Raw genomic sequence first — 12,235 nt, 5'->3', positions numbered from 1 at the left:
CCTGCGGCTGCCCCCCCTCCCGCCCCCATCACCAAGCACCTCTGCCTTTCGAGGGGAGGGCGCGGGGCTCTCTGAGAGGCTACTCGCAGCAGCTTCTCTCTGGCTCTGTCTCCTGGCTGAGACACCCCCCCCCCCCCTTCCTACCCCACCCAGGTGTTCTTTGCCTCTGTCCGCTCCGGGGGCAGCAGCCAGGTTTACTTCATGACCCTGAATCGGAACTGCATCATGAACTGGTGACGGGGCCCGGGCTGGGGCTGCCCCAGTGGACCCAGCTCTCCCCACTACAGCCAGACTCCCCAGGCCGCCCTTCTTTCCCCTCCCTGGGCTTTTGCTTTTTACTGGTTTGATTCACTGGAGCCTGCTGGGAACGTGACCTCTGACCCCTGATGCTTTTGTGATCACGTGACCATCCTCTTTCCCCATAGGTTCTCCCCCCAAAACCTGTGCCTGTCCCAGCTTCTGGGGAGAGGCACAGCTTCCCCTCACCAGGAATTGAGTGGGCCTAGCCCCACCCCCTTTTCTCCATTTCAGAGGAGGGGGGGGGGGGGCTCAGGCCCGGTCCCCCACTGCTGCTGACTGGGCAGGGCCCTGGGCCCCTTCATTTGCACGTCAGGGGAGCCGGCTCCCCCCTTGAATGTACCAGACCCTGGGGGGGGTCGCTGGGCCCTAGGTTTTGGGGGGGGGGGGTCACCAGCCACTCCAGGGGCAGGGACCATTTCCTCATTTTCTGAAAGCACTTTAATGATTCCCCTCCCCCCAAACCCCAGGGAATGGAGGGGGGACCCCGCCAGCCAAAACATTTCCCCCTTTCCGACCCCATTTCTTTCTAGGCTCTGTCCTTCCCTGGTGGCGGGAGGGAGCAGGGAGCTCTCACCCCCTCTGCACCCCCTTGCTTGCCTCTGTATATAGTGTGAGCAGCAAGTAGCCCCGCCCCCCCCCCCCCCCCCCTCCATGTAGTGGCCTTGGATATTCCGTTTGTTAATAAAGACAATTCAACCAGCTCCCACCATCTCGGGCCCCCTTTTATTTCCGTTTTCGCTCCCGGTCCTGGACACCAGCCAGGATGAGCCAACAGAGGTGCAGGGCAGAAGCTGCATGAGTGGGTTTTGGTGGAAGCGGTCAGGGGGTCCATGCTGGGTCAATCGGAAGTGACCGAGGGTGCCCCAGGGCACCCTCGGCCTTACCCTGTGGCGGGGGGGGGGGGGGGGGGTGGGGGGGGGGTGGAAACCTTTGCTGAGAGCCTGTGGCCCCGCCCACTCCAACAGGGAAGGGCCGGGCTTCCGTCAAGTCCTGCCAAGGCGCGTCTTCGCTTTGGCTAATCAAGGGATAAAGAGCGCTCAGAAGCTCACAGGGCTGGAGGGTCACGCGGGACGAGGGCCTCAGAAGAGCCGGGAGGTCAGCAAGGCTGAGCGGAGGGGCGGGGAGCCGTTTCCGGACTGGCACCCAAGAGCCTGCCTGAACCGCCTGCCCTCTGCTTCTGCCCCCTGCCCGGTGGCCAGACCCACGCGTGTGCGCACACGACTCTTCTTGAGACGGAAAGGCCCGGGTTTATTATCGGCATTAGGAAAGAATCCCACCCACTACGGCAGCGACTGCAACGTGGTTTTTTCACGCCCGGTTTCCTCCCGGAGGCGGTGGAAGAGCCGTCTACATACACGGCGGGTAGGGCAGCTTGGGCACTTGATTGAAGTAGCCCCCCAGAAAGATGAGGCTGGACCCCACGCCGAAGAGCACCAGGGCGGCCCAGAAGCAGATGTGGTCGAGGGCCTTCCCCATGCGCACCCAGTCGGACACCTCCTGGGGAGGGAGCAGGCACCGGCTGGGTCCGGGAAGGGGCCTCCCGCGAGCCAGCACCCGCCCCGCCCTCCCGTGCCTGCCGCACCTCGCCGGAGGCCTCCTGGTCTCGCGTGCTCTCGGCCACGAAGTTCACGGCGTCCACGCAGCAGCGGACCTCGGGGGCGGCGGCGCCCAGGCTCTGGCAGAGGGCGGCTGGTGGGGACGCCCGGGCGGGGAGGGGGGTGGTGGTCACCGGGAAGCCCGCCCCGCCGCGGGCGCCCGCGCCGACCCGCCCGGAGTCCTCCCTCCCCGCTCACCGGTCCAGGGCCCATGCCGGTGCCTCTGCCCCTCAAACACGAGCTCGCTCCGCGGCTTTTTCAGTATCAGCTCCTCGGCGCGGAGCAGCAGGCCCACCGACGACGCGCGCCGGGGCGGCGAGGCGGCCCGGGGGGGCTCGGGCGGCGCGCCGGAGCCCAGGAGGCGAGGCAGCAGCTCCAGCAGGACCTGGCGGCGGGGGGGGGGGGGGGGGGGGGGGGGGAGGCGGGGCGAGCTCGAGGCCCCGCCCCCCCGCCGGAGCCACGCGCCCCGCCCCCCCCCGGGCCGCCCACCCCGCCCCGCGCTTACGTGGCGCAGCCGCGGAGACGCGGCGTGAGTGGTGGGCGTCCGCAGTGACAAGTTGAGCACGATGACGCAATTCATGACGATGATCGTGGCGACCACCATGACGAAGATGAGGTACCTGCGGAGCCCGCCGCGCGTGACCCCACTGCGGCCCGCGGCCCGGCCTGTGACCTCACAAACGCCCCTCTCCGGCGGCGGGACCGGACGCGTGCCCCGCTGGCCCTCCTTCCGCCGCCGCCGGCCATGAAGGGGACCCCCAGCTCCCTGGAGACCCTGCTGTGGGTCTACCACTTCCACAGCTCCACGGAGGTGAGACTGCGCCCGGGGCTGGCAGCCCGAGGCCTTGGGAGGTCTCCGGTGCCCCCACCCCGTGACCCGACGGCCCCGCTGCCCCTGCTCCTCCTCCAGGTGGCCCTGCAGCCCCCGCTCCTGTCCTCCCTGGAACTCGCTGTGGCCGCGGCCCATGAATTTCTGGAGCAGAGGTTCAGGGAGCTCGAGTCCCTGGAGTCGCAGCGGCCGCATGCCCCGAAGCCCACCCTGGGGCTGGTGCTGAGAGAAGCCGCGGCCAGCGTCGTGAGCTTCGGCGCCACCTTGTTCGAGGTGGGGCGCGGGGGGGCTGCGGAAGGGCGGGAAAGGGGGACAGGGACCCCTGCGTCCCCAACTCCTACGCCCTCCTTCCCCCCGCCCCACTCAACGGCAGATCTCCGCCCTGTGACTGCAGCAGGAGGTGCGGCGGCTGGACGGCGGCGCCGGCAGCTCGGGCCCAGCCCGGGGCGCCGGGGATCCGGGCGGAGCGCTGGCCCGGGTGGCCCGGGCCGCGGTCCAGGGGGCGCGGCACGCGGGGGCTGCGGCGGGCACTAGCGCCCGGCTCGCACTGCAGGGGGCGTGGCTGTGCCTGTGTGGGCGGGGCCTGCAGGGGTCCGCCTCCCTCCTGCAGCAGTGGCGACGTCAGCTGGGCCTGGGGACCCCCGGGGAACTGGTGAGTTCTGGATGGCGGGGGGGGGGGGGGGGGGGGGGGAATTGGGGGCTGGAGGCGGGGGGGCTGGGGTGGGAGGCGCTGAGCCGACCCGCCCCCGACAGAGATACTCGGGAGACCTCCAGGTGGCATCCAGTGGCAGCACGGAGAACGGGGGACCAGAGAACCCGCCGCCGCCGCAGCCCCGCCCCGCCCCGCCTTCCAATAAAGCCCAGACGGGACCGGACCCAGAGCAGCTCCCGGTTTCGCGTGCCCTTGGCCGCGCCCCCGGCCCCGCCCCCACACGCTGGCCCCGCGCACGCGTGGGCTCCTCCGCGGCCCTCTGCCTTCACCTGCCCAGCATCGGCACGCTCAGCGACGTCTCGGGGGTTTTCTGGGCGATCAGGAACAAGAAGACGGTCTGCGCCAGCAGGACGTTGATGGACACGGTGCACTTCTGGCCGCCGGCTGGAGGGAGCGGCCGGTGAGAGCGGGTCCCGCTCCCAGCGGCGAGCCCGGGGTTGGGGTCCCGGCGGCCCCTTACCCTGCGCCGGCAGGAAGTAGGCGAGCAGCACCAGGCCCGAGATGAGCACGCAGGGCACGATGATGTTGATTGTGTAGAAGAGCGGCTTCCGGCGGATGATGAGCGTGTAGATGACGTCAATGCCCCCCGGGTCGTCCGCGGAGCCCCCGTGGTGATGGATCAGTCCGGGGCAGAAATCGATGGCCCACTCGCCGTTCTCTGCGGGGTGGGAGGCGCGGTCAGCCCTCGTGGGCCCCACGCCTGGCCGCGGGCCCCCGGTTTCTGGGCAGAGGGAGCGGTTGCGGCCGGCCCGCCCCTTAGTGGTCTGGGTGGCGCGGCGGGCGAAGGCGGTTCGGGCTAGACGGGCCCGCCGGGTGCAGGTGCACAACAGACGCAGGCCAAGGAAGTCATGCCGGGCTCACTGTCGAGGGTGGCTTCGGGAGGGGGGTCAAGGTCGAGCCCGGCTGCCAAAGCCAAGGCCCAGTGTCGGTGACCCGGGGCAGCCCCCCTCGGTGAGTGTCCCCTGTCTGGGCCCCGTCTAGAGGCGGGTTTTCGGAGCAGAAGGGGGCCTCACCAGTGTAGGCCTCGGTGTCGATGTCGATGTTGCTGATGGTCTCGCCCTCGTCATCCACGGCGAAGACAAACGCCACCTCTCGGGCGTTGTACGTCTGCGAGCTGCGGGGCCAGGGCCGGCACAGACCCGGGCTGCTGGGACCCGGGCTGCCCCCACCCCCACCCCCACCCCCACCCCCGTCTCGCCGCCCCGCAACCGCCCCCCTCTCTGAGCATGTGGCCCCACCGGAAGACGAGCGAGCAGTTCTGCCAGTCGAAGGGGAAGTAGGTGACCTCCACGGCGCAGCTGCTGCGGTAGATGGCCGGGGGCAGCCAGCTCAGGTAGCCGCCCTCGTAGACCAGCACGTTGGCGTCGTAGGCCACGCCGAACTGGCCGTCGATGCTGTGGGCTCCGGGAAACGCGGCGTTTGCGCACGGCCGCGACCCCCTCACCCTCCCGGCCTCCGCTGCCCTGGCCCAGCGCTCACTTGTTTTCCAGCACGATCTCAGGCAGCCACACGAGCTCCGAAGGGACCCGCAAGGTTTCTATGCCCCCGAAGTCGTCCTTACTGAAGTTGAGTCTGTAATCCTGCCAGTCCTGAGGGGTGGGATGGAAACGCGTGCGCCCGGGGCCCCACGGGGGCTTGGGGGAGAGGGGTCCCCGCACCAGACCTCACCCTGCTCCCCACGTCGGACTCACGATTCCAATCCAGACGCTGGTGGTGAGGGTCTCCTCTTTCTCGTTCTGCAGGTGGGGGATCGGGGTGGTCGGGGTGGGGCCCCAGGGTCACACACAGAATTTGGGGGTTCAGGCAGAAGTATCTTACTAGTGAGATCAGGTTGGTCAGGGTGACCTTGAGGGTGATGGTGACAGTGTCTTCAGGCTCCTTCACCGGCCGGCGTTCTGGGTCGTAGTTGTCGAAAAGATGGTGGTAGAGACGTAGCTCTTCGTTCTTGCCGTCACCTCCACCTGGGGACGGGGTCACGTGGGCTCACCGCGGGCACGGGGCTGGGGGCCTCCTTTGCCTCTGCGTCTGTCTCCGAGGCTCTGTGATCTCCCCGCCTCCCGAACCACATACTGAGCCTGGGGACCAAGTTTCGGGCCTCAGCCTCCTTCTCGGCCCCTTGTCTTTGTCCTGTGCCCTGTGTCCTTGTCCCGTGCGTGTGTCCCACCCCTGTCCTTACCGAGGAGCCCCAGGAGGAGCAGGGCACCCAGCAGAGCCCCCGCCATCCCGCCGTCTGGTCCTCGGGGTTATTCTGAGCGTTGAGGTTGGGAGAGGGAGTAAGGGGAGGTGTTAGTTCCGGGCTGGGTAGGGGACTGTCACCTAATCCTCCCCACCCCACCCCCCCCCCCCGCTGCCGCTGCCGCTCCTGCAGCCAGAGAGGACTTGGCCGTTTCCAGAGGCAGCTGCCCCATCCCAGCATCCTCTGCCTGGTGAGCGTCCAGCTCGAGGGCCACGGACCCGAGCCTCGTGACTCAAGAAGCCCGGTGCAGGTGGGGGTCCTTTAGAAGCACCTGGGACCACAAGCCCGGCGGTGGGGGGGGGGGGGGGTAATACCCCGCACGTGTCCCTGGAGTAAGTTGCCTGTGCAGGTGGCCTCCTGTCACTAGCGTGGAACACACACCTTGCCACCACCTACACGGCCCAGCCAGGGTCACGCCAATGCAGTTTCTGCCTGCGGTTTGGCAGAGTCTGCACAAAGATAGGGTGATGAGGCAGGCGGCCACCGGGGATTACTCAGCAGTAACAGACCTCAGTCCCAGGTGGGCCGGCCCCGCCCGCAGCTCCTCTCTGGGCGCTGGTTCTCCCTGCTGCCACCTCGTGGCCGCAGGTGGTGATACATGTGGTCTTGGGGCGGGGGAGGGGCAGACTCTTTTTTAATGTTCGGTTTTTGAGAGACAGAGAGACAGCACAGACGGGGGAGGGACAGAGAGAGGAGGAGACACAGAATCCGAGGCAGGCTCCGGGCTCCGAGCTGTCAACACAGCCCGACGCGGGGCCGGAACTGACGAACGGGGAGATCATGACCTGAGCCTGAGCTGAAGTCGGGTACTTAACCCACCGAGCCACCCAGGTGCCCCACCCACCCCCGCCCCGCCCCCCGGACACTTGACGGATTCTTAGAGCGTTTGTCCTAAAGTCTCCTTGGACCGGCCTGTCATCTGAGGTGCTCGCTCACAATTCGTGTTCTCAGATCCCGCCCCCAGAGAACCCTGCTTCAGGAGGGTGCCGGAGACCTTTTTGAGGAGCTCTCGGTGTTTCCTCAGGGAGTGGGGGTGCCGTGTCTTACCTACTGCTTCCTCGGCGGTGCGGGAAAGCGGTCCCCATGGGTACGAAACGGGACTCCGTCGGGTCCGCGGTCACACAGGTGTGATGGCGGTAACACCCGGGACCCGCCGATCGGCTTTCCTGACCACGAGCACCTGTGTTCGCAGAACACGTGCACGGCCGTCGTTCGGGGGTCCCCTCCCTCTACCCGTGAGGGTCCGCGGGGCTGGGCCGTCTCCCACCCATCCTGCAAGCCGCCTGCTTCCGCCGCTGACGCGTTCCTTGCCGTCCGGCGTGTCCGGGCCCCCGCTCGCCCCCCTGCAGGTGGCCGAGCGGCGTGTGGGCTCAGATCTGCGCTGCCGCTCGGGCCTGGGCCGAGGGTTCTGATAAAGCAGAGACGTCTTCGGGCATTAACGGGCACCACGAGGTCCCCTGCTCTGGGCCGGCCGCCCCGATTCTAGGCGTGAGTAAACCGTGGCCTCAAGGCGGGAGAGCCGCAGCCGGTGACCCCGAGCGGACCCCAGGGTAAAAAGCAAGAGTCGCAGGCGCTGTGGGTCGGGCACCGTGTCGCTCGGCTGCCCTGCACTCCGAGCATCGGCCCCGCCTGCAGCTCGGATGACCCAAGTCTCCTGCTGCTGCTCTGCTCTGTGCTCCTCCGGCTCCCGAGCCGCCGCCGGTTCTCTCCGTGAGCCCCTCGGTGGTGCGGTCGTGGCTTTCTCGCGGGTCCTTCCACCAGGTCTTGGCCCCAGACCCACCTCTTGGCCGCACTCTACGGACGCAGCCCGTTCAGTCCTCGTTCCCGCTGCCCTCTGCCTAGCGCCGTGAGGCCGAGGGAGCGGCCCGGTGTCCCCAGAGGGTCTGCCAGGTGCTTAGAGACGCCCGCCCTCCGGCCAGGGTTGATGGGTCCGGGGAAGGACACCCAGCCCAAGCCAGGCCAAAGGAAGCCCTTCCCGGAGAACGTCGGGAAGCCGGCGCCCTCTGCCGTGGGGGCCACAGGAGAGGACGCTTCGGTGCGGGGTGGGGAGGGGGGCAGCGTGGTCTCCACGTGGAGAGAGAGACTGCGCCTCGGATACAGAGTCAAGCAGAGACGAGATTCCCCCCCTTTCTTGACTTAAAAATGGCATTAGAAAACGGAATCAACTAGTAGGAAGAAAACAGAAATGCCCCCGAACACAAGACCCAGAAAACCCTTCTGACCGCAAGACCGTAATCCGTGCTTTGGAAATCTGTTACACCGATCCTACGTCTTCCCCGCCGCAGACACGGAAACCTGTCCCCAAATAGCCCGGCGGCAGCACCCGCCATCCACTGACCAGCATCGACAAGAAGGGAAGCCCCCGGCCGGACTGTAGAGACGCAGGGTCCCCGCTGTCCCCAGACCTCGCGGGCAGCTTGGCACACAGCGTGTCCTTCATAGAAACAAGCTTCGGTGATTCTAATTCCCTTCTCGCCTAGGTCCGAACCGTTTCTTTGCCCATAGAAGAAGGCATTTTCCTGCTCTCCGGATCCCGGGGGGACGTTATTGGGATAGGTTCACGGGCCGGTGGTGTTGAGAACCAAGAAGTAAGGAGTCCAGGAGACGGTGGAATACGGAAAACTGGAAAAGCATAAAGCAGGAACCTGCAGAGTGGGAACGGAAGGTCTGAAGCACGGGAGCAAATTAACGGCATCGAGATCAAGTCAAGTCAACCTAAACTCTGAGGGTAGGTACTGCCCCCCCCCCGCCCCGTAATAAGCACCTTTTGTTCAAATCATAAAGTATATCTTCCCTACGCGTGTGGATAGAAAACATGTACAGGTAAAACAATAATAAGCACTCATGTGCCCACCACCCAGGCCAAGAGATAGAATGTAACTGTCCTCGGAAGCCACTCTGTGCCCTCCCTGATTGAATCCCCCCTTCTCAGCGGTAACCACTATCCTGCAGCTGGAATTTACTCTGGTTCTCTTCCAGTCGCCACAACCGACGTGTCCCTGTGTTGGAACAGGGAAGGATGGAAGGGGACAGGGAACCCAGAAGAGTAACGTGTGTTTCCAAAAAAAGTGGGGCTCCTGCTGGCTCCGGGGGCTAAGCGCCTGGCTTTTGACTTGGGTCCAGGTCATGATGTCACCGTTCGCGGGCTAGAGCCCCACATCGGGCTGTGCGCTGACAGCGCGGAGCCTGCCTGCTTCGGGTCCTCTGTCCCCTTCTCTCCGCCCGTCCCCTGCTCATTCTCTCTCTCTCAAAATAAACTTAAAAAAAAAAAAAATCCAACTTCTCCGCTATCCAGCCCATCCCTCCCTACAAAGGTTAACCGCTTCTGTTGAATGTCAATCTTTCTAGACCAAAGCCCGGCATCCGTGTGCGTGTACGTTAACATACACAGAAGTGTCGGCGTGTAGTCTGCGACCGTCTCCCCTGATCTACTTTGTAGACAGTGGCACACACACCCAGCCGCTCATTCTGTCCAGCTGCCGCCCGCTGCTCGTGGTACGGCTGTCCCCTGGATGAGTGATCCAGTCCCAACGGACAGACATTTAAGATGCAACCGTTCTGGCTTGGGCGACCACGGGCTGTGCAACAGCGAAACATCTTTCTGCGTCTATCTTTGCTCGACTTTTGCAAATGGTCCTAGCAGTGAAATTACTGGGACAAAAAGTTCCTGCATTTAGGGGTGCCTGGGCGGCTCAGTGGGTTAAGCGTCCAGCTCGTGAGTTCAGATCAGGTCACAATCTCTTGGTTCATGGGATTAAGCCCCGCGTCGGGTCTGAGCTGACAGTGCAGAGCCTGCTTGGGATTCTCTCTCTCTCTCTCTCTCTCTCTTTCTCTCTCTCTCTCTCTTTCTCTCTCTCTTTGCCCCTCCCCTGCTCACATGTGCACTCTCTCTCTCTCTCTCTCTCTCTCTCAAAATAAATACACTTTAAAAAACATATACACGGAAACCAATTTGACAATAAACTTCATATACTGAAAAATAAATAAATAAAAAACATATACATATAATGGAAAAAAAAATTTAAGTTCCTGCATTTAGGGGCACCTGAGTGCCTCAGTCGATTAAGCGTCCAACTTGAGCTCAGGTCACGATCTCATGGTTTGTGGGTTCGAGCCCCACATCAGGCTCTGTGCTGACAGCGCGGAGCCTGGAGCCTGCTTCGGATTCTGTGTCTCCCTCTCTCACTGCTCCTTCCCTGCTCACACTCTGTCTCTGTCTCTGTCTCTCTCAAAAATAAAGGTTAGACAAATAAAGTTTGTGCATTTAAAATTTTTTTTTTCAATGTTTTTTATTTATTTTTGGGACAGAGAGACACAGAGCATGAACGGGGGAGGGGCAGAGAGAGAGGGAGACACAGAATTGGAAACAGGCTCCAGGCTCCGAGCTGTCAGCACAGAGCCCGACGCGGGGCTCGAACTCACAGACGCGAGATCGTGACCTGGCTGAAGTCGGCCGCTTAACCGACTGCGCCACCCAGGCGCCCCAAAGTTTGTGCATTTAAAAAACAAAACAAAAACTGTTGGTGACTTTTGCCAAATTGTTCGCAAAAGCACGTGCCCACTGACACCCCTCAGGCCGACAGAGCACAAGAACGCTGTCTTACTCCTTCCCCAGGACAGCATATCCTCAAACTAAAAAAATAAATAAATAAAAAAAATAAAAAAAAATTTGTTTGCCAAACCAATAGGTGAAAACTGCTATTCATTATTCTCATTTAGGTGTGCTGATCAAGAAGGTCGATTTTTAGTTCCAGTGTACAAGAATCTGCCATACGATGAAGGTAAAGTGGTACATTTGATGTAGAAAACGAGGCTTAATCAAGTAAGTCCCGTTGGGACAACTGGAAACAATCATCAAAATGCCGGCAGACCCTCAGCTGTCGACTGCTGGGGGCGGGGGGAGGTCAGACACCTGCATGTAAAGCAACACCAAGAAAGGCCTCCAGTAAAGCCAGCATTTGTCATCTTGGAGCGAGGGAGGCCTTTCTCCCCTTCCCTGGAGCCCGAAATCGGAGACCATAAAGAAAAAGAAAAATTTCCGTAGGGTCAAAAATAGAAAACCACAGGCCAGCGAAGACAAACCGGGAGCAGATGCCCGCAGCCCAAGAGCGGCTCATCTCTGTCCATACAGAGCCGGCCGAAAGCCCTAAGAGGCTGGTGAGGTGCTGAACCCCCGGGGCTGCTGGGTCCCTCCCCAGGTGTAAAAACACCGACAGGTGGCGGGGGAGGGACTCTTGGCGGGGAGACAAGGCCATGAGTGGACCAGAGCAGAAAAAGACGTAGGTGATAAAGATTAAAAAAAGAAAAAAAAAAAATGAAACGAGAGAGAGAGAGAGAGAGAGAGAGAGAGATAGAGAGACAGACGGCAGGGGTGGGGGCTAGAGCACGAAAGGGGGAGGTGGCTGCCCCAGGCCCAGGAGGCCGCGGGCCGCGCCCCCTCCCCGGGAGGCGACCTCTTTACTCACTTGGCTACAGAAGAAAACAAAAGTCCTTGGGACTTACCGGCGCAGGAAAGAAGGAAGTCCGTGGTGGTTTCTGGGCGCCTCGTCATAGGAGAGCTCAAATCGCCTTCTCCTCTCAGAACAGAGGCGACAAGAAGGTGAACCGGGACGGCAAGTCTCCGCATCAGCCAGGCACAGACAGGACGTTCCAGGGAAGTTTCTAGGGCGTCGTGGGCTTGGCTTCAGAGAGAGAAGATGGCGCGGCTTGTAGATTCTGCCATGAAGATTCCTCTGGTGATTCTGGAAGCCCGGGGAGAAAATGATTCCGACTCAGAGGAAAAAACCACGGCCAAGAACTCCAGGCTCCTCAGCAGCCGGCTGAAGCCACACTCTTCAAACAAAAAGGCTGCAAGAAACAGTTATAAAATGTTGCGAGTTAGATCCAAGGATTCATACTCCGAGGCTCTTACTGACTTTTGATTCTTCTGGTATTAACACATAGTGTCTATAGGAGTCATATTGAAAGTAAGTGGAGCTCAAGGGGTTTTTTTTAAAAAAGTCCACGGGAGGGGCACTGGGGGGCTCAGTCGGTTAAGCGTCCGACTTCGGCTCAGGTCATGATCTCACGGTCAGTGAGTTCAAGCCCCGCGTCGGGCTCTGTGCTGACGGCTCAGAGCCCGGAGCCTGCTTCAGACTCTGTGTCTCCCTCTCTCTCTGCCCCTCCCCCGTTCATGCTCTGTCTCTCTCTGTCTCAAAAGTCAATAAACATTTAAAAAAAAAAAAAAAAGAAGTTAACACCCTCAGGGGCGCCTGGGTGGCTCAGTCGGCTGAACATCTGACTTCGGCTCAGGTCGCGATCTCACGGTTCGTGAGTTCGAGCCCCGCGTCGGGCTCTGCGCTGACAGTGTGGAGCCTGCTTGGGACTCTCTCTCTTCCTCTCTCTCTGCCTCTCCCCCACGCACGCTCTCTCTCCCCAAATAAATACATAAACTTAAAACATTTTTTTGTCGGGAAACAACTTCCTTAACTTGAAAAGGACTTTTAAAAACCTCCAGTTCACATGGGTCATGACGCCCTCACTGTAAAAACAGGAATAAGGCAGGACTGTCTTCACGGCAACAC

The 12,235-nt window shown here is 62.0% G+C and overlaps 3 protein-coding genes and 1 long non-coding RNA gene across 11 annotated transcripts in view; 2 read left to right on the top strand and 2 right to left on the bottom strand.

Annotated features, from left to right (window-relative positions):
- MINK1 (misshapen like kinase 1) overlaps window positions 1–814 on the top strand; it is a 44,243-nt gene extending 43,429 nt beyond the window's left edge. For all 6 annotated transcript variants that reach the window (XM_058705316.1, XM_058705319.1, XM_058705322.1 and 3 more), the window contains one exon: window positions 154–814. In XM_058705316.1, the coding sequence (XP_058561299.1) occupies window positions 154–237 (84 nt within the window). In that variant the 3' untranslated portion in view covers window positions 238–814. The remainder of the gene's footprint in view (window positions 1–153) is intronic.
- Window positions 815–1,524: 710 nt separating this feature from the next.
- Window positions 1,525–8,469, bottom strand: CHRNE (cholinergic receptor nicotinic epsilon subunit). 3 transcript variants are annotated; one of them, XM_058705325.1, is made up of 13 exons: window positions 6,720–8,469; window positions 5,613–5,684; window positions 5,255–5,397; window positions 5,128–5,172; window positions 4,916–5,025; window positions 4,675–4,830; window positions 4,450–4,550; window positions 3,897–4,094; window positions 3,706–3,820; window positions 2,401–2,515; window positions 2,094–2,280; window positions 1,883–1,989; window positions 1,525–1,797 (listed from the first exon to the last, which is right to left on the bottom strand). In XM_058705325.1, exons 2-13 carry the CDS (start codon window positions 5,656–5,658, stop codon window positions 1,648–1,650), a joined length of 1,473 nt encoding a protein of 490 aa, XP_058561308.1. In that variant the 5' UTR covers window positions 5,659–5,684; window positions 6,720–8,469; the 3' UTR covers window positions 1,525–1,647. The 3 variants fall into 3 exon arrangements, with proteins under 3 accessions (XP_058561308.1, XP_058561307.1, XP_058561309.1); XM_058705324.1 differs by lacking the exon at window positions 6,720–8,469 and having other exon boundaries at window positions 5,613–5,802; XM_058705326.1 differs by lacking the exons at window positions 5,128–5,172; window positions 6,720–8,469 and having other exon boundaries at window positions 5,613–5,802.
- Window positions 2,599–3,995, top strand: C16H17orf107 (chromosome 16 C17orf107 homolog). The gene is made up of 4 exons (XM_058705327.1): window positions 2,599–2,706; window positions 2,806–2,997; window positions 3,098–3,376; window positions 3,478–3,995. Exons 1-3 carry the CDS (start codon window positions 2,641–2,643, stop codon window positions 3,110–3,112), a joined length of 273 nt encoding a protein of 90 aa, XP_058561310.1. The 5' UTR covers window positions 2,599–2,640; the 3' UTR covers window positions 3,113–3,376; window positions 3,478–3,995.
- A 1,890-nt stretch (window positions 8,470–10,359) lies between the features above and the next one.
- On the bottom strand, window positions 10,360–11,656 carry LOC131497719 (uncharacterized). The gene is made up of 2 exons (XR_009255106.1): window positions 11,175–11,656; window positions 10,360–10,584 (listed from the first exon to the last, which is right to left on the bottom strand). It is a non-coding gene; the product is annotated as an uncharacterized LOC131497719 (long non-coding RNA).
- Between the last annotated feature and the right edge of the window lie 579 nt (window positions 11,657–12,235).

This window comes from Neofelis nebulosa, chromosome 16, assembly GCF_028018385.1.
Source record: "Neofelis nebulosa isolate mNeoNeb1 chromosome 16, mNeoNeb1.pri, whole genome shotgun sequence".
NCBI lineage: Eukaryota > Metazoa > Chordata > Mammalia > Carnivora > Felidae > Neofelis > Neofelis nebulosa.
The sequence above is the reverse complement of the archived record's forward strand: the minus strand, read 5'-3'. Positions and strand labels throughout refer to the sequence as shown.